The sequence below is a fragment of the Bombus pascuorum genome, chromosome 1 (genome assembly GCF_905332965.1).
Source record: "Bombus pascuorum chromosome 1, iyBomPasc1.1, whole genome shotgun sequence".
NCBI classification, from domain to species: domain Eukaryota; kingdom Metazoa; phylum Arthropoda; class Insecta; order Hymenoptera; family Apidae; genus Bombus; species Bombus pascuorum.
This window is the reverse complement of record NC_083488.1, coordinates 16,914,891-16,937,067: the sequence shown is the minus strand read 5'-3', so window position 1 is coordinate 16,937,067 and position 22,177 is coordinate 16,914,891. Positions and strand designations below refer to the sequence as shown.

Sequence of the window (22,177 nt, the reverse complement as noted above, 5' to 3'; positions counted from 1 at the left end):
AAATTAAAACGTAAATAACTGAAATTTCCTATTGAAATTACTGATAATTTTAATTTTTAATTTAGAATTTATTACCAATAATTATAATTTGTAATTTGTGATTTATTACTAGTAATTTAAATTTATAATTTGTTATTTTAATTTAAATTAATAATAACTTGATTTTTTATTTAAACACTAATAATTTAGTTATATATGTAGATATAATTCCTCGAGTTCCACGGTTGTCTGTACGGTAATTAATGCGAGTACAATGTCTCACCATCTGGCTCGGGACTGGCAACTGGAGATATGTCCGGTGTGTGAATGATAGGCGTATAAGGACTACCGTACAAGGAATTGCTCTCCGATTTGTACTCCTGAATACCTTGCTGCTGCTGCTGGTGATACAGGGATGAGATCGGGGAATGTCCGCCCCACGGGATCTGAGGAATGCCTTGATAACTGTCCATCTTGGACCTTAAATAAACATTGAACGTCACTTCGTAATTCTTCCAAGAAACGTCTTTAACACGAAGAACTTGTTAAACGGAAGGATGGCACGAACGAAACTCGATGCATATCGTTTGAAAGAATATTTTTGTTTCGCTGAAACGTGCTTTTTTAACTCAAAGTGAGAATGATTAGTGCAGAACTATTTTAACTTCATTGACGAAAGATCTGTTACATAGTTTAAGTTTCTACAGACAGAGTACATTGTATCTTCATTGATGAAGTAAAATGTAAAATATAGTTAGTATTTATAACTATGTCTTTGAACAAGTATATTTCACATTTTAATAATAGTTTTAAGAAACATCTTGGTACTAATAACGTTTTTGTACTCTGAAATTACTGAATTCCATCAGGCCTTATTCTACTTAATTTTTATCTATATAAATATTTGTTGTAAACAGATTTCAGGTTATTCTCATCTTTACATAAAATAACAAAAACATATGAAATAAATATAAAAATATATCAAGTACCAAACACAATTACAATACTATAAAAGGTATTTGTACAGCATTGTATTTATCCTACTATTTCTACACCAATTAATTAGGCCCAAGTGCATAATAATATATTACACTTCATCACTTAGCAGCAGTACTTTCACACGATTACAATAATTTGACGTAACGAAAATAAAATCTGCATATAAAGCCTGATAAAAAATAAATCCATTTACGAATAAGCATATACTTTATATTACAGCCATCGTAAATGCACACAGATAGTAACACTTCGATTCAACCTTCAACCAACTATCACCAACAGTATTACCCAATCCGATAACCCTTGCTCCTATCAAACTCGATATCGATGAAAATTAATTCCAACGTCTCGATCGCGCACCTTGCACGCTCGATTAATTCGATGACGGAACGGGAATGATGTTGAAAAATCGCGGCGAATCAAGAGGAGATATCGACTTACATGGAATGATGAATCGTGGTACCAGAGGGGTTGGACCTATTGACCGTGGTGTTGGTCGCGGACGGAGGAGAGGACGGCGCCCCTGGGGCCCGTTTCGCGTGTTTCCTACGCCGTGGCCTGTACTTGTAGTTCGGATGTTCCTGCATGTGTATGACCCTCAGTCTCTCGGCTTCCTCCACGTACGGCCTTCTGTCCTGCGGGGTCAACCCTCGCCATTTCTTCCCTGAAATACATGGGGACCATCCGTTAGCTGGTGCCGCAACGGTGCCACGATTTTTCGATACGACATTGCAACGTTAGCTGTAGGTATATATTGAAACGATGCTTACCACCGGTGTTCCTGAATTCAGGGGGCGGCGTGAAAGGCAATAAAAATTGTATGAATAATGTTACACGCGGATGTATACGATAAAAGAGAAGGGGAAAGGGTGTGGAGATTATTGCTTCTTTTCTCTGGATACCTTCGGGGACTGAACTTTTGAGCTGTAGGATGCTCGATCTTCTTCTTTGCGGTTGTAGTGGTTTAATTATGTATGTGGTTTATTTCAATAATTATCGGACGTTTGTTTATATAGCAGAGTTAGGTAATTAGTACTGTGTTTATCAAATAATCATTTAATAACTACTAGAACCAATAAACTGGCAAATTTGGAGTTTCAGTTTATTCCTGTTGTAATTATTAAAGACATGCAGCTGCACGGATATGAAATGTATTCTGATCTTTTTTTAAGATCAAATCGGAGTTATCTACGACTATTCATTTCTACCATACTCCTTCAATTATTGTCACCTGTGTATAGTACGCGTTTTGAAACACACTGTAGATTGGTAATCGTAATGTCAAATAATGGATTCTGCACTTGGGAACACATTGTAGGCTGGTAATTATAGCGTTAATTAAGGGTCCTTTGGTGTATTGGGTATAATAGGAATATGTAACTTGAAGTATTTTCTGCGTAATTGTCCCTTAAGTATGCTAATAATAGCAAGTTAAACACAAGTACTTAAGAGTTATCATTTAATACGTAGTATATTAGGTTGTCCCAAAAGTTTCTTTCGTTCTGTTCTATTACTACAAAATGGATCATACGTAATTCAATAAAATAATATAAAACAAAAGAATGTGGTGCATCTATTACTTCCTTATAAAACGAAAGAAGCTTTTGAGACAACTTGATATTTAGTATTCGTGTGGTACCATTTATCATGTTACCATTAATACAAGACAAGCCGCTATTTTGCACGTCAACTTGTAAAAGCATTCAAAGTTGACCAAGAAAATGCTTCAATTTCGATCGTAAAATATTTTACGAGGAAGAAACCTTAGAAAATAGATTTATTGCTAAAATGAGAAACTCGACTCGAACGTTTCAATCAGAGCCGCCATGTACAAAGATAAGTGCAGGGGCATAAACCTTGCGTGAATTTGTAATCATAAAAGACGCCATAAATTCGCGGCCAGCTGTTACTTTCTTTGTACGTAGAACACTGTTCGCTGGATTTAACACCCACCGTGTATGAATACATTTCCTACCGATTAACAAGGTGAACATGACAATTAATATTTTTAAAAAATACCCACATAATATACACGTATTATAGTTTGCTAATTACTTATAAAAAATGAACAGCAATATTTGCAAATTTTTACAAATGTGTATATCTACAAAGTGCAATTCGCTATAATGCAACACTCTGTTATTACTTTTGACAAAACCTACTCTATTATCGATACGTTTAGCTATAATAAACAGGAAACGACAAGACGCAACGTACATATATTGCACATATTAGAGTTACACATTTGCATTTTTAAATGTGCATAATATCCTTGAATACACAATGACCGATAATACTATATTTGTTCCGTAATATACAGCAAATCGACATCAACGTTTTAGTTTCATCAATGCGTCCAGACTATCTCTCGGAATACCTGAACTTTCACATTCTATCTAATTTTTATAAATACGAATAATCTTTTAAACAACGGATACCGTCGCTATTAAATCTCACGAGTTTTAACAATCTTCAAATTCCAGTACACCAACCTTTATGCAATCTATTTAACACTTTGACTATGGTGTTACACAATTTTTTAGAATATTTAAAAAGAGATAAACCTCGTCGATTAGGAAATTTTCGACAGTGTCTAACATTCTTCTATCTTACATAACACTGTGAAAGAGAAAGTGTGCAAATAGAATATTTTGCAAAAATGATATATGCTAACCTATAGTATCTATACTTTTATCTATCATAACTCTCAAGGCGAAATATATAAAATTTGCGAGGCAGTTAACGCGTCGAACATCGTCAGAAGCACACTCAGTAAAAAAACAACAACAACAACTTATTAACACATTGTGCATATTTATGCAAATTCATATTTTTCTAAATATAATTAGTTTTTTCTCTGACTATGTATTTCGCGTATATTTCTAATTCCAACTTCCTCCAAATGCATAAAAGCCCGAAATATATTAATTAAACAATTAAATGCAAAACAATCGACGCGTTTTACACATGGTAGTCAACTTCATACATAGTCGGTCATACGCCATCCAATCGAATCTTTCACTGGGAACCTATAAATTCTTCCATACGTAAGATCCGCATTCACCATTCCTACATACGTACTATTAGAATCACCGGTGCCGGTAAAGCTACCAAGGAGGAAGGTATCGCGGCGTTATTTCGAGGATCGATAAGACTGGCTGTGGTTCGTTCGCCGATTGGCCGGCGATACTCTTAATTCATGCTACGAGGCTTGCCCCTAATTGCCCGCTACGTGGCTAGGTCGTCGTCGTCGTCGTCGTCCCCGTGGTCGTTGGTAGTGGAAGCGGAAAAATGGTCGGACGAGCGTAGATACGAATTACAGGAGGGCTTGGCCGGCCGGACGACGACGACGGGCTGGAATCTGCCTTAGTTGCGTTCAATATGCCCGTCCGGCATGGTAGGCCGGAATATCATTAAGCAGGGATAAGGGTTAATACGAACGTAAGATGTTCACGACAAGAACGAAAAACTTGAGCGAGGCGGATGTATATGGTGTGCGCGTACATATGTACACGGGATCGGCGTATACGGGGCCGTATAGGTACATAGGCGCATGGGGGCGTAGATATGGGTGCGCCCGTGCCTTCAGCCAGCCACAAGGCACGAACCATTATTTCATATTTCATTTTGTATATTTCAACTCCGGAGGAGACGCTAACCCGAACGACTCAGCCTCGAAGAGGGAGGCAGTGGATAAAGAGGAGAAAACGAAAACGGCTTGGAAGAAAGAGAAAGAGAGGGAGAGAAATGGAAAAGAAAGAAAAAAGAGAAACGTGGAAAAAGGAGTATATATAGGGAGGAAAAAAAAAGAGATGGTCGCAGGGTTCTCTAAGTCTCCCTGTAAAGTCCATTTTTGTCGCCCCGAGTTTCTTCTTACTTGGCTCTCCTTCTTTGTCCCCTTCTTCTTCATCTTCTTCTTCGTCCTCTGCTTCTTTTCTCTTCGAGCGGCTGCCCTTTTTTGCGATACAAGTACTTTTCGAAAAGACAGCGGCCAGGGTTGACGCGTGGAAGTAAACTCCTGCGACGTGCTCGTCAAGATTCAATGGAATCTCCTTTGTCGCTTGTCTTTGTATACGTGCCTCGTACGGGGAATGAAGTCGAGATTTCTTTGAGAATCTGATTTCTAGTGATAAATTACCCGTGATTGAGAGAATTACTTAGCTGAGCAAGATTTACGTCGTGAATTTGTTACTAGCTTCTTCGAGATTGTTATAGGAAGTGATTGTTCGGCGGCTAAGGATTGTATTAATAAAGTTAGTTTCGATATTTGTTTTATAAATTGATCAACTAGTTACGCTACTAAAGTTAGTTAAAAAAACATCTCTGTTCTAAACCAATTATTATCACATTATTCAATATTGTATAGTTACGTGTCTTTCGATATCGATATTATTTTAGTATTTGAAAAGCAAGAACGAACGTGATGTTTTATGCTTCTGTAACAGATTAACAATCTAATAAGTAATCCTGCAAGTCTCCATAAGTTTTAACGTTACAATCAGGTTGTAATATATGAAATGTCCGTTAGAGCGCTTCAGATCCTTCGCTTAGATTGTATCAAGAAGTAGGTATATCGCCTGCACTGTGGTTTACATAAAATTAAATGTCGATCTGTGCTCTTTCGTTCCGTATTTTCTACTTGAAATAGCGTCGGAGGTTCCAATCGCTGACCCTATCCAATGAGATTCGCATTTGTCTTCCAAAAAATCATACCTAAGTGATTACAATCAATCTTCGATGAATACTCTATTTAATACTTCAATTGAATCGACAATTTTAAGGTGGTTATAAGACGCTGTGTAAGCATATTTATTATATATTACTATATTTATTATATAATAATATATTTACTATATTTAATAAGCATAAATCCCACAAACGCGGTGGAAATATATTTACCATTATTCTGTACTTAAATATGAAAACAAGCTTTTGCAAATCGTCAACGATGGAATGAAAATAGAAAGAATAATAAGATACTTCGACGTAACTTTTATGACTGTGCTTGCGTCTGCCTCTGCATTCGTTATATCCGCGTCATCACGGAACGACGAATGTCGCCGACGACGAGGAAAATAAGACGGTCGAAAAAAGAACGATAGCCAAAGAAAAGAAGAAACCGCAACTTCTTTCTTCTCTTCGACTCTTCGTCTCCCAAACTTTCCACCTTCTTCGCGGTTGCACTCGTCCATTTGCTTCCGCGTGTTTCGCAGAAACAGTGAAGTAAGGGCGAAGCTGAGAGGTTCAGAAGCGGACGAGGAGGAACTGTGGAAGAAGAAGAAGAGGGATCGGCGCCTGAGACTTTTTGGCCGACAATAAGTAAACTTAATTTAATATTCCTGGGCGCGCTCCGCGGTGAGCTAGCCGGCAGTGATTCATCATCACACCCGCGCACTGCTTCCCACCATGACGTCCTCGTTAAGTATTCTAATGGTTGCCGTGTACCTCTAATTTACTCTGCTCTCGGCCCTAGTCAGACGACTTCATTAATTTCATCGTTTCGGTCAAAAGCGAACCGCACTCGCATCGGAAACACTTCAGTCCTTGTTGAATCAGCTATCGTGTCGTTGTTTCGTCGTCTTCTGATCGTAATCCGTACCAACGTCTGTGTGCGACTTCCAGTACGACGAAGAGACTGAGTTTGGCTTTGATAGAGCTTGAAATTATTTACGCATTGCAAAAGAAGAACACGATACATGTACGTTACACTTTTGCTTTTTTCTTGCGCGTTGAAAATATTTTTGGTTTCCTAGAAAATTTCTATTTTTCTAATTTTTTACTTTTTTTCGATTCAACATATTATTCTTCTTCTCAGCTATCGAAACGCTGATATCCGTCAATTGATGTGTCGCTAATAAAATTGTAACTTTTTCGATAAGATAACTTTTCATGGTGTAGCTATTATAATACAAATATTAAAGGTAATTTTAAACTGAACAACGTTGCAAGCTCTTAATCTCTTTCATAAAGATCATACATCCGATTGGAAACTAAAATTTTATGTTAAGAGATCCTGACAGAATAATTCTGAAATTCATTTCGCGTTACAAAGAAACCTCGATCGCTGCGCACAGCAAAAGCATTAAGAACTCCGTTATCGCAACGGGCGACAGGCGCACACGCGCGACCGCGCGACGCACGCAAATATATGCAAAGCGCATGCGGGTCACAATAAGTCGATCAGCGGCGAGCATACTTCGGAAATCTCATTTGAACCGATGCTAATAGGCTGCCTTATCCACGCCGCCTAATCTGACCGCGCGTATACACGACCGGCCGACTCGTGAATTCCTCGAAGCGTGATAAATTAACGCCAACGGAGATCGCGACAAATTACGTCTCTCGATTCGACGTTGGCTCCCTTTGCGTCTGCAGATCGCTCGTGCCGAAATGTCTTTTTGCATCTGTCAACGAAACACACCGTGTGTGCACATACGCGTGTATATGAGCACACGAATATATTTAACTTCGTTGACTGCTAACATTTTCCAGAAAGCTCGTTCGTTCTGCCCGGTTAATTAACGATTCCGCGGTGATTTACGCACACGGCGAATGCAGCCGGCGTGGCGACAGGGTCGATTAAGCCGCGTTTCTATGCACGCACGCCAGCAGCAAGACTAACACCGGCACTCAGAGAATTTCGCTTTGCTCGCGGATGCAGCATCGCTGGAACGTGACATTTCCAGAATCGAGCGAGAAACTTCTCGCTCGGCATTTAGAATACCGTGTGGAATTAGCTGCCACTCGCACTCGTTCGTGCCTCCCAATCGCACTCTTATACGTGGCTTTAATTGCGCGTACAACGCGCGATAAATCTCTTCGTGCGGTGCACTGAATCGCTTCTAGCGCCCCCTGACAGCCTGCTGAAGAAACGCCTCGTTTAAGAAACAATTTGCTCAACCCTCGAGCATCGAGTCATGACATGATCGCGCGACGGTCCTTCAGCCGGCGGCGTGAAGCGTGCTCTCCTCTCGATGAGTTTCACACCGTTTATATACGACCACGATCGAACGATTGCTAAATTACACGCACGCGACGCCGGTAATAAATATACATGATGTATCGGTTCGCGAGCGGCCGCGCAATTAAATTTATCGGGACCTCTAGCCGCTGAGCGACTGATGCGCTACGCGGCTGGCAAAATTGACGTCGATCGATGAGATACCGAATAAGGACGGGTTTTTGTCGTGCAAGAAAATCTAATGAGAATACGTAGCCTCTATAATGGCGCTCGTGTTCGATAGGTACGGTGAAAGTTACGTGAGATGAGAAATATGTCGTTACAAGGGTAGTTTGGCGTAGCTTATGTAGTTAAAATGACATATTGAATCTGGAGATTCTAAGAAAATACCAACGATAGAAATATGTTTGAGAAATGAGTGTCTTGTAATTCAAATTTCATTAGGCGATTCTACAACCAAGTAGTTTTCTACGAGCGGTGTTTGTCAAAGAAAATAGTTAGTGAACATTATCGAGTATAGTTTTCGATTTGAAGGCGATGTTGGAACGAAACAAAGCTCGCCTATGTTTAACAGCTTGTCGTACACTAATATTTATACTTAGTTCACTCTAAGAGTTCTGAAACGCCTTTCTTCGTAATATCATTATATCATAGTCATATGTCATACTCGTAATAGATTATAGTTAAACCGTGTTGCAGCAGTTGTCACAGAGCTGTAACCAAATTCCATTTATATTTGGAGACCAAATTAACGTACTTGCATTAGATGGAATGTTTTAACTCTCTTAGCGAGCGGCGATATTTCAGAAGCCAATATACGAATAATCATAAGAAATTCATGAAAGAAAATTTCTGCGTGCGTCTGATCTACATCCATAAACTTATTTTATATCTTAGCTACTTGTATACTTGCAACAAAATTTACTCATGACTCAATTTTAAGTATCAACTGATCATTTTACGGGAATAAGCGAATCAAAAGTAGAAACATTTCGTATTCGTCGCAGTGCAACCTAACCCACACGGGCAATTGAAATGAAATTGACGCAATCGAAATTAAATCGATACCCTAGCTTGTTAATACATCTTCGTATAAAACCCCTCTACTACGCTCTGCTAGCCGAGTATTCCGTTAAGTCTGGCCGATACGACTGGAAACCGCTAAACCGATTCGATCTACGAATGAATTATAGCTAAACGCCGAAACGGACCGCGTCGAATTGGTTTGATGGAATCACAGTTGATCGACGTTACGAAGCAGAAAATGCGTTCATTTAACTTCTCGATACGGCTTGTCCGCGACCGGTGTGTAATAGTTAATATAGGCAGCAGCAGTCAGGAAACAGCGTTATAGAGAGAGGGCTCGGAGAATCAGACGAGGAACGAAGATGAAGACGGAGATGAAAGCAAAGACGAAGACGAAGAAGAAGAAGAAGAAGAGGTCGAAAGCGAGGCCCACATCGGTGGGACCGCATCGTGCACCCCGCCCAACCTGGGTCGCCCACTGTCACCATTAATAATACGTCTCCCGTCCCGTGATGTATCTCATCTCCGTTGGCGTCGTGTGTTGTGCCTCGTGTCCTGTCGTGTCGGTGTTTAGCCTTCGTTGTGCGCTCGGTCACACGCACGTGCACACACATACACGCGGAACGCACACTCGCTACCTTCTTTATTTTCTCTCTTCTCCCTCTGTAATTTTCCCTCTCCCTCTCTGTCTATCACTTTATTTCACCTTTCTCTTCGTTCGTTTCTTCGCTCGTCCCGTCTCTTTTCGTCTGGTCTCAGATGATATCGCGGTTCCTCGTCTCGCTCATAGGCAATGCCAATAACGCACATGCACACGCGGTTACGCGCGAGCGTGTCGTTGCGTGCAGGTACTTGGCACACCCACACGAGCCTTTGGGAGGGGTTGCGAGCACGAGGTCGTTACGATGCACATGCACGTCTCGCGTGCAGCAACCACGACGACGACACTTTGCTCTTTCAACTTTGACAGTTACTTTTCGGACAAAGACATCAGCCGGCACGACACGGTGCTTGGCTGTCTGGGAAACGGGTATTCTCTTTCTCCGCGCTCCCCTACCATTGGCAGGCGCAAGAATCTTTGACTAGGAGTATAATGGCAGGGGATGATTTTGTATTTTTTATTCGCCAGTCAGACGACCAAAAGGCATCAGCGACGAACAGAGTCTCGGTAAAGATGGAAAGAACGAAAGAAGAGTATATAGTAACTATCTATACATGTAGTAACGTCACTTCCGGTTGGGAGCCCTCGCGGAATTCGTCGGTGGTCTTTAATACCTTGCAAGAAAGAAAGAACTTTTAAAAGTGCTTTAGAATTGAACGCAAAAGTTGCAACGAGATATTTAGTCTCTTAAGATTCGGTTTTAACCTTGTACCTTTGTTTCCTGTTGTATTAACCTGTTAAAGGCCAAGTAGTGGAATATTACTTGCAATAAAAATTAATCTAAACGCAACAGTACTACAAGACAAAAGTATTGTTTTAGCAATGTGCAAGAAATGTATCAGAATAATATAATACTTTAAAGAAGCTCGTGACGCTAAAGTAAAAAAAAATAGTGTATCATAATGTTAGAAATACTTCAATATCTTCAGACTTTGCAAAACCGGAGTAAAAGAAGAAGCGACAGAAGTATATCCTTAAACAAATTCTTGGAGTTCCATTTCATAACCATAATATTAAAAACCAAAATTCACTAGCGGATAATTACAGCTCAACAAGTATCTAAAGTGTGTATCTTTAAATTTTGTATTGTAACTCTGTATTTAAGATACTATCGGCGATAGTTAGACCAGAGTTTCAAATGCAGAAACGCGTGAACTTTAAAGTTCAAAGTTAAGGAATTAAAAACAATTCTATTCAAAAGAGGAAATGGCTGAAACAGGTTCGAACGTACGTTTAATACCGCTCAATCCGGCCAGAGACCCTCAATTATCGCCGATCAGCCTCTTCTCCGGTCGTTTCCCCGTTTAGTCGCGGTGCAACCCCAAAGTTGAAGGAATCCGAGCGTCTCTCGGTGGCAGTCATTCATGAGCTAGCAGGAACTCGATTACGTCTACCGAACGGGGACGAACATCAGATAATCCATTAAGATCGGCAGAGGTCTGGCTGATCGCCGGAGACAGATTACTTTTCCGTCGGGCGAAAGCAAGGAGCCAGAGATTGTCGCAAGGGGGCCCACACTGAGCTCCCTTCGCTTTGTCCACGTGCTCAGCGCGTACAGTATGCTTATGCGATAGTCGAACAGAAGTTCTCGAAGACATTGGTGGATTGGTTGGATCACGTCGTAACAGAGCTGTCTATCTAAATAAAGAATTCCTTGTACAGACGTTTAGTTGTTGTTGCGTGTAATATACTTCTTGATGTATCTTTATTAGTTATTACAATTATTGATCTTTTAAGCAACTATTTTTAACTATGAGCAAATATCGGTAAAATTGCAATTTTTAACCCTTTAATGGAGTATTTATAATCCTTTTTCCTCGTGGACCATCTCTGATAGAGTAACATGAGGTTGGTCGATATGAAATATTTTTCCAAATAAAATTTTAACAGCATATAATCTTTTCCAAATACCATGTATTTAATCAAAATAATTTTAATATAATATATCAAATATTTTCAAATATCCAATAATTAACCAGTTTCATTGTTCTAGATCTAGCAAATTTTTTAGAATGCAACTGTTGCAATTTTTTTAAAAGTAATTTACATATCAAAAAGTTAAAGTACAAATTATAGGTATTTAAGCTTCCTAAATAATAAATTTCTGTTTTCGTTAGCTTTTGTAGCAACTTTGCCAAATCTAACATCATGTAATAGAATTATACGAATATTTTGATTATTCATAGCGGTCAATAATGAGGTCTCCATATTTGATCCTTCTTTCTATTCAATGCACGTGATTTATAGCAAATCTTTTCTTCAACGTGATTGATAATAGACCAAACCATAAGTTAGCGTTGGATCGTTAAATTCAAATTTCTTACGCATCAATCAAATAAAATGACAAAGAATTGCGATCTTTTTATCCTTAGCTTTGTCATTAAGTTACATTCTATCAAAAATAACTTTCGACATTACTACACAGATACTTGTTTCAAAGTTTCTCATGACTTTTATGTATCGTTTCACTGCTTGCTTCTTAATCATCTCGTATCTCAATCATAATTGTCACCAAATCCTTAAACCATTAGCACTACGTTTCTCTCACGCATTAACTCGTTGTTTGATCTATGAAAATTAATCCTGGCTTCCCACTGGTCGATGAAAACTCCAAACGATAAATACAAGTTTCGCGGCATTCCTGATTGCGGCTCGTCGTGGGCGCAGCGTTGAATCTCTTCCTGGAAAATCATTCATCGTCGCGGGCCGCGTTACCTTGGGTGTCTCGAAGCGAGAAATATCACGCTACGAAACGGCAATTGTCGTGCTGCGTTATGCATGTATCCCAGCGCGTCCGCTCGTCCCAAGCGAGCGTTAACAGGCGAGTGTTCCACCACGAAAACGTTCTCCGTCGAGGACACCACGATAGAGTGCTCGTGAACGAACACGAGAACGAAACGATGAATCGCGAGTGGAAGATGACACACGCGTTTGTCAATTTCCCTTAACATATCCTTATGGACTATCGCCGATAGTCTACAATCTACAGAAACATTAGGTTGTTGCACGATAAATTTTGTCTTTGATGTACGGGGTGTTCCGGCAACTGCGGTACAATCGACAATACGTGGGTGATTCTATAATATATGGAAAAATCTGTCGAAAATATAGAATAAAATGTTTTCATAGGACGTCTCAATTTCGAGAAAATCGAGTTTAAAAATTTGTCAAGTGTATTCGAACTTGGCAAATTTCGGGCTCGACGAGAGTAAACAATCGACAGAAGATTATTACATATCTGCAAATAAGTAAAAAATAAGAAGTTCAATTTTCTCATAGAACACTTTGATTTTTGAGCTAAGTAAATCCGAAAATTTATTATATGCCTGTATAAAACCAGTTCTTAGCTAGACATGTTCAAAGTCTCAATTTTATTGAAAATAAGGCTCGAAACTTAAAAATTTCATTTTTCACTGTTATCTTATTTTCGTATGTACAATAATTTCTGATTGTTTGCTCGTTGTGTTTAATCTGTAATTAAGTTAAGTTTAAGTATACTTGACAAGTTTCCAAACTCGATTTTCTCGAAAACGAAACACGAACAAATTTTATTCTATAATTTCAACTTGTTTTTTCATATAAGATCATCCTGTTGTCGGTTGTAACACAATTGCCGGAACACCCTATATAATATCGTCGTCCTAGTCCTTAACTGTTTTTACTCTATTTTTCAACAAAATGTAATTAACCGATCCACATGTGTATCATTGGTATAAAGAACGCGGATTTACGATAATATGATGAAAACTCTACTTACGAAACAACAAATGTCCAGTTCTTTTAAGTCCTAACTCCTCACAATGGAATTAAACTCCATAAAATTGGAACTGTGAGTTTTCTCAGTTTACAAACTAGTGAAATTAATAAAGACTAAACCGGTTAATACGTGACTGCCACGGTGATCATCGATGACCCACGTTACTCAATTTTCTAGGATAATTAAAATAAGATAAATTTCATCGATTAAAAAGTTTTCAACAATGTGAATAACTTATTGTTAGATAATATCGTTGGAGAAGAAGCGCGTTAATAAAATATAATATTTTGCAAAAATTAAATGTTAACGTGTAGCATATTTAACTCTATTGCGGCTCTGTAAACAAAATGTACATGTACAAGTATCAATTACTGATTAATTCTTGTGTTACGTCAAAACTAGCTACTCTAATAATAAGTATAGTTACTTATTCTGTTAATTTTGGTGGACAACGATATTGCATTAAGAATCTTTTTGTGAATTTGGATTATGGATTTTCATACAAATTCATATTTTTCAGAATATAACTACGAACGTAGAATCCCAGTAGAAAATAGAAGAAAACTTTTCCTATCAAATATTACAGAAAGTAGTATACTTTCAATATTTTACGTATTTCTGCATGTTATGTATACTTCGCGATAATTTGCACCTTCAAAATTCTTGCATCTATATACTTACGATAAGTTTCGTTTGCGATTTTTTACTGAAAAATATGAAAATCGTTCGCAATTTTTCACAAAGAAATATAAAAAGTCGCCCGTGGCTGGAGGGTTGAGGCATCGTCGAAATGTTCATTTTTAAATACAGATTGTACCCTATCGATCTGCACGTATTTCATATATCGTATGCTACAAGAAACTCGCAGGGGAAACCTATTTGAAACTAGCCAATAAAATTCTGTCACGTAATACAATGCCGTTCACTACGGGTGGTTCGGTTGAAAAAAGCGATATTACTGGTTCGTAGTAACGAACGTCCGGAAACGTTTTACTCGGTCGTCGGGAAGAATGTTAACGAAAGCGGACAATACTTTTTACGAAACGATGCGGCAATGAACAACGCTCGTTTGCGCGATTTATAGTTAGACTCCGCGTTTGTGATCCAAGACATTTCTTCGAGCGATATGACTTTTATTAGGTTCGCATTTCAGCTTGATTTTCGTTCGAATTTTGCGCGGTAATTTCCTATCGGCGAACGTTAATGTGATATTGATGTAAGAGGAAGATTCGCGATGAGAACATCCAATAGAAGGATCGTTACGATCGTTGATGATCGCACCGTGGCAAAAAAACTTGATTACGATTGGAAACTAAACCTATATTTAACGAGAACATGTAAAAAATAGTATTTTATTGGCTGGAAGAATATGATGTACAGGCACATGATAATATTTATTACGAAGAAATAAAATTATTATCATAAATCATGTTAGAGTGAGATTGCTGTTGTTTTAAATGTACTGTTGTGTTACTACTACAGGCAATAAAAAGAAGTGGTAAACTGAAGTATGAAGAAAAATTTTCATTCTATGCTAAGAAAATTAAATTAATTTCGGAAAGAAGAATAATGGAAGAACTGCGATAAATAAAATAATACAGAATTTCAACTGTTACACGTAACGGAATAATTTTAATTGAAAGTTCTAAATGAACTACTACTCCTTCGTGAAAATAAGTCTGCTGAACTATAGGTAAAGGCAATGACTAAAAGAAAGCGTAAAATTTCTTTGTATCTTTGAATAGTTATGAACACCTTGCTTCTTATCCAAACGCAAAAAGGCGGTAAAACATGGTACTCTTCTAAAAAATCCAGTAATGCACTTATTGTGTTTAAACTAAACGTAGAATAATAGTAAATCGCAAAAACTTCATATCAATTTGTCACAAATTGGTTGTTTAACGAATACTTCCTTTCTCCATAGTAGAGCAAAAATCCGCTAACAATTTAAAACTCGCATTAATCAGATAGATCGTAATAAGATAAAATATAATACCATATTCGAGTCAATGTTATTCGAAATAACGAACACCATTCATTTTGAGTCACCCTATACAAACAAATAACGCATCCAATTAAACAAATCTACGATACTACCTCAACTGTGTACCTCGTAGCAAACTACCAAACTTTATCCAGGAAAAGGAAGAAAAAAGTTGACACCAAATCTACACCTAGTCGAACTTCGAGCGTGATTCGAAGCTTAAAACTCCTAAATGTCTTAACAAGTCTTGCATTTAAAATAACTTGAACTTTCCAGGCTTCTGTTAACATTTTATATTCACGATCCGTTTCGACGAAATTAATCAAAGTGCGTGTAAAATACGTTATACTAGTCAAACTTTCAAAACCTCCGTAAACTTTCGAGACTTTCGAATCCAACAAGATTTTCAAGACTTCCAAGAAGATCGAGATTTTCAAGAGTTGCAAGTTTCGAATCATGTTCCAAGTTGCTTCGAATTTTTTACAGATTCCAAGTGTTTCAGATCCCACCGCTATTCACACCATACACCTTCGCTCCTAGCCAATGTTATTACGTTTACGCACTTTGAAGTGCTTGGGACCTGGGCTAAATCTCGACGAAATCGGCCTAGCCGAGCCGGAAACTTTCGTTCGAGCGGCTCGATCGCACCCGTCACTTCTGATCGGAGCTGTACAGGCGTGGTGCAATGCAGACCGGCGATCAGGGGGGACAAAAGTCTCTCTTTCTCTGCATCTTTCTCTTGCGCTCTCTTCGAGTGGAGAAAGAGTCGTCGGTGGAACGTAGTCGGCGCTCGAGGGGTCCCACCTCCGTAAACACAACGCGATTCCACCTTCGTTGCTCGCGACGTGTATTTTCATAAATATAATAATTTATTTTCTCTCTGCAGGTAAATCCACACACGAGTGGCGGATGTTGTAATCTTCCTTCGTGTTCGTCCTCGCAATCCTCCTCTTTCGTCGTCGTCATCGTCGTCGCAGTCCTCGTGGCTAGTCGTCGTCGTTCGTTCATTCGTTGGTTCGGGGATAGGTGGGTCGGAAGGTAAGGTAAGGTAAGGGTGCGGCCAGACTCCGCTCTCAACTCCACCTCATTACCCGGCATTCTATGCAGAGACCGCGCTTATGGCTTATTATTGCTTTAGCTTAGCCAACCCGTCGGTTCCTCGATTCTCCGTCGTTCGTCTATGTGCGTATCTACACGCCTGGACGTGCACACGCGTTTCTTTCGAACGATTTTTCCTTCAGCTCGTTCCGCGTCGAACCGCGAATATAGCGTTTTCTCCTGGTTTAGCGAGGCTGATGCGGCTAGACGAATTTTGGCGAAGGTAGATCGAGTATTTGGCCACGCTCGTTTACTTGAGATATAGTTGAGATCTCCCAATTTTCAATAAGTAGGACTTGCAGACGGATTACCACTTACAGTGGGTGAATTTTGCTAAAGATAACAGATTTTAATAACTTTGCTTTGGTACGATATTTTGTTGATAGTTTGGACGCGTAAATGGCGTTTAGGAGGACGTCCATTGATCTCCGTTTATTTCTTAACTCGATTTGCGATGAACCGTTGAAGACTACCTAAGTTTTTATATCGTGATTGTACGCGTTGTAGTTCTCACCATTTCATGCATACTTTCGCAGAAAAGTTTCGAATTAATTATTTAAAAAATTTCTCCAGCAAAAATTCCCGCAAGGAGATGTCTAGAACATCTCGATACGTTTCTATAATACTGCCTCAGCAGAACTCTGCGACATGTACCGATCTCCATCACCGGAACAGAACCAATTCGCGTAACAAGCTTCACGATTATCTGCTAAGCGTCTCTAAAAGACCAAACGCACTGGATCGTTCCAGCAAAGACAGAAATAATCAGATTATCCTATCAAGTTATCCTATTGCTGCGACGTGTGTATTTAGGTGTCGTTCCTACGAGGTTGCCAAGAGCTCACGCATGCCTTCTCGTTCAATCGTTCGTCCATCCGTCGGCCTTCTCCATTTCGATTCTCATTTTGTATGTACGCGCGCAATTATTGGTCCCGATCTTGTCTGCAGGTTCGTTACGTTCGTTCGCCTAGCAGGCACCGGGCCCAAGGAGAGCCCTCTCCTCTGCACGGCTGTGCGTAATGCCCCTGATACGACTTTGTCGGTATTATCTGCTCGCCGGGCTCCCGGTGGCTCCGTAAAAACAAGACCGCCGGAGATTTAACCCTCGATATGGCGACCACCGGAATATCGTGAAGGCCTCTCCCCTCACGGACACCGCTTCGAGCGGACTTCTCTGCACGATTAACGGCTCATTTGGAATCGCAACTTACAATTAGCGTCGCTTCGTGTCCTTTTGCGAGCGTGCTTGATGGTTGCGGGTGGTTACAAGGATCTTTGGGAAGTAAACGATGACTTGATAGTCAGTTGCTGAGATCCCCGTTGGAATTATCAAATTCCTCAAAATGACGAATTCTAGGTCTTGTATTTCTACAATTCGTAAAATTAATGCTGTATTTCTTTTTTTTTTTTTTTTTTTGGAGGGAACAATATAATTTATATGAGGAACATTCGGAGAAAGGAGATCATAAAAGAGAACAGGGAATTGAGTAAATTGAGTATTTGGGGAACCTTTACCTCCAATCTTTTTATATTTATCACGGTTTTTAGTTGATAATTATAATGGAAGTTAGAGAATTTTATTGTTATACATGTAATAATTATCAAATACTTGATGATTTTACGGTAATTCAACTAAATTGTAATAGAAACCGATGGTGATCGTGGTTAGCGGCATTGTGATGTTGACAATGGATGATTGTAAATAATATTTACTTAGAAAAATTCATCATGCATTAAAGTACCTTACGATATTATTAGACGAGTCTAGTAATGAAGCAATTTTTAATTTCAACAGTACTTAAAATTACCGTGATTTTACATGACCTTAACTGCTAGCTAAACTACAATAATTCTAATAAGAACATACAGAACATATATTAGAAACAGAAAAAACCCTTAAAACAGCCAATCGAAACGAGATCGCACAATTCCAGATCAGTTGGGCGAATAAAAATGGTAAGAATCAGGCAAGCAAGACTCGGATATTTCCGCGGAAATGAACGTCTATAGCCGGATATCGAGAAATTCATCTCTCGGATCCTCGTTTCCTCTTCGAGGCTCGACCAACCTGAAATCGACGAGTCCGACAATCAGATTACTCGTGGCCGACCAAAGTTCAAGATTCCAGCGCGGTCTGCACTGGATAGGCGCAGAGGCGCGTGAAATTTGTGTCTGCGTCAGGCACGATCGCGCGTCCCGCCGCCGCGTTCCTGTCAATAACAGTTTCCACGAACGCATAATCGCAATATTCTCCGAAAGATCCTAAACTTAGATAGACGAAACAAGGTTCAGCAGGTAGAGGGATCTAAACGGACGTAAGTAATGCACGGCGGAGAGGCCGGAGTAAGAAAAAGAGAGAACGAGAGTGTGCAGACGATATAAAGGAACAAATGAGTTTCGTGATCGTACCAGAGCCCGATCTTGTCTTGGGTTAATCGAGCAACGCCGTAGAAAACGAGCAGAACAAGCTCGGGTTCCTGGCAGGGTGAGTCCGAGCACAGCCGACGATGAGAGAGGAGAGAATGACGAGGGTGAATAATGTTTCGCGTCCAATTCGAACGGTCAGAGACAAACTTTTGCATTGTGCAACGCATAATATACAGAACGGGATATCCTCTGTTCTCCTCGTCGCCCTTTATCGCTGGCAAACTTTGCCCTTTCTCTCGTTTCTTGCACCCTGAAAGCGCGCGCCCGCGCGCCTTCGTCTTTTCAATCTCGATGAGATTAAGTTGTACCCGTGGCAGTCTATCGCACGGCTACGCCGTAGCATTGTTTACGAGGAGGTAAGAGGCCACGAATCGTGCTCGTGCCAGCTAGCGAGGATATATTTATTCGTACGTTAAAATGTCGGCCTCGAGACGATCAAGAAGTTTCCTTGAAGCCAGCAGGCGGTTAGACGCGAGTCGCGTTTAAGGGTTTCGCTGGTAGCGCGAACCGATTCGACGCTGATAATAATTTGCATTCGCCGATAGCGAACTAGGACACGGTACAGGTGCAGTAACAAAGGGAAGAAAGTCGGGCAGATATGTACGTTAACGCGTGGTAAATCATCTTCAACGGTTAGCGCGGGTTATAATTAAAAGAGCCGTGGATTCGAAACAATACGTACGAAAGCGTAGGAATAATTAATACTCTGAAAGTGGACGTGTTTCCTCAGTTTCGCGATCGAACGCAGCAGGTTCGACGATCGGCCTCTATGAGAAGGCTTATCTAAACTTTATCGGGCGTACTGGCGATACGAATAATTCACGTTTGACATTTCAGCGAGCGAGGGAGCGAGCAAACGGGGCCGTATCCTAACCGTGGCCGCTTGAAAACGCTTATTTACATTCTATTTTTCAGCAATAGACCCTGACGTAGTAAAACGATGCATTATCGAGGCCTGTACTTTAAGTACGTTTACCTCGCCGCACGGGATGTAGGTTGCCTTTTAGATCGGCCGACCTCTTTTCTCTATGGCCATTTTTACGGAAACGAAATTCACAGAGTGGGCAGAGCCGATTCCTAGCCTCAGAAGTTCATCCACCGTGTAGCCGAGGTGCTATTGTTCCAGAACCAGCCAAAGGAGACGAGACGAGAAGCGAAGGAGAAGGAGGAAGAAGAAGTTAGCGAACGAGGTGGAGGAGGATGCTATCGAGAAAGAGGTGTATCTAAGTACACGTACACGTAAGGTGTAACTATGTGTATGTATATGTATACACATCTGTATATCCTAAGTGTACTTATTTATAGGTGTACACATGGAAGAAAAGTAGGCCTTTGCTGCGGAGTTCAAACGATTCTTACGCATCACCAGCGCGCACGCGTACACGTTAATTTCAATCGGCGGCGCGCAAACTTTTCGTTACAGTCTATTTCGCAAGCCCGCCGCCAACTAAAGGTCATCGACGCTCCGACGATTCCTGATAATTATTCTCGCTAAGATTGTTATCGCTTCGTGGGCCAATCTGGAGAAGTCACTCGCAGGATACGTCTCTCGCCATCTTCTTTTTCGCGAGCCGTTTTTTTATTCAATAGGTAAAATTGATAGATAAAATAGTAGTCGAATACAGTTCAAGAAATAATCGCTCCTCTTCCTTCTTGGAACTCACGCATACGGTAAGATCGAAGTGAAAAGGGAAGTTTGTCATTTTTTGTGTTGTACTATATTTTTTATAATAGCCAGTGTACAAACTACATAAGCAGTAGAAAATAAAAAAAAGAGGCAAGGAGGAAAATTGTATTAACGACTGTAAGTTACACATTCTCATTTGTGATTTTTAATATTCAAAGTTGTGCTGCCTGTATACTTTTTAACTGTACTCTGTATTTTTTTCTTAGTAAAGGTATCGTATTATTTTGTATAAAAACACGCGTACTAATGTTGGACTTGAATATTTTTTACCTGATATTCGATATCTGATGAAAAATTTGAGATCATGTAATTTTAACTATTTGCGTTCCAACTAAACTATTTGTGTTCAATGCTAGATATGTAAGTACCTAGACTTCTTGACACATAGACAAATTGCGCCATTAAAATAAGTCACAGCTAACTATTAATAACCGTAGGGACTAAACTAAAATTGTAAATTAGATTTGCAGGAGGTAAATTATTGTTTTGCTCTTTTAAAAAGAGATCAATTATCTAATCTAATGTAACGACACCATAACTCCATTGTTGATTTACGTTCAAGTCAAAAGTGGTTTCGTGCACTTCTCATAGAAGCCTCGTTAAAATACGGAATCGTTATGGTTTGGAATAAGATGAAGCAAAGCGTGTATCAAGTTGTTTCCAATTTGTCGAGTTCTATCCACAAAGACTTCTGTCTAGCGTAATATAGAAATATTTATATTTCAGGTAAATTCTTAAGCACATTTATTTCAACATCAAAAGTATAGTACAACGTAAAAGCAACACAGAAGTCTTATCTTCCTTCGAAATCTCTTTCACGACCGTCATAAAACAATTTTTTAATTTCAAAAAATCGTAACTACTGATAATCCATCACCTTGTTCCTTCCGCCTCGATTGGTTCCACGCCAGGGACCTATTACGCTATCACTCTCGACATTTGTTCTTAATCGTGATTGGCTACGCCGCATTACGATAAAGACCAGCGTCATCTAGCGGTAATTAACACAACCGTTTATTCGTCACCATAGGATCACCTCAGTCAATCACTGAACCAATAAACTCTGGCCAATTTTTACAGAAATTCTTAGCTTACAATGGCAGACAAAAAATGTACAAATCACGCGAGAACGAGTTCTTAGCCCGGCCCCTGGCTTTCACCTGCAATTATACCGATTCCTCGGGCCATCGTGTCAATCGTATGGTTTCCGTCGATCAAAACACGACTGAATAAATAATCCAATAACAATCAGGCCGTCCCGTTTCCGACGATTAAAGGAACATCGTACGCCCACCCGGGCCGCTTATCAAAACCGATCGTTTGCCCCGGGTATAACGAGTCGGCCCCGGACAGAAAACGCCTTTTGTCCGGCGATTTTTCGTCGTTGCAACGGCGAACGACGCCCGTGATTCACAGAACGAATCGGCCCGGTGAACGTACAGCATCGTACAATAATGACGCTCTCGAAAGGCAGCGCCGCCACGACCAACCACATATACACTATCGCGTACATACATATACGCATACATATCTATAAATACATACACACAACACGTGCAAATACGTACACACACCCGTGTACATATGTATACACATAT

General features: G+C 39.8%; 1 protein-coding gene across 2 annotated transcripts in view; it reads right to left on the bottom strand.

The window, feature by feature from the left end:
- Positions 1-22,177, bottom strand: part of LOC132906690 (putative transcription factor SOX-15) — a 68,149-nt gene that overhangs the window by 5,138 nt on the left and 40,834 nt on the right. For both annotated transcript variants that reach the window (XM_060959096.1, XM_060959087.1), the window contains exons 5-6: positions 1,420-1,642; positions 263-459 (exon numbers count right to left, since the gene is read on the bottom strand). In XM_060959096.1, coding sequence (XP_060815079.1) covers positions 263-459; positions 1,420-1,642 — 420 coding nt within the window. The remainder of the gene's footprint in view (positions 1-262; positions 460-1,419; positions 1,643-22,177) is intronic.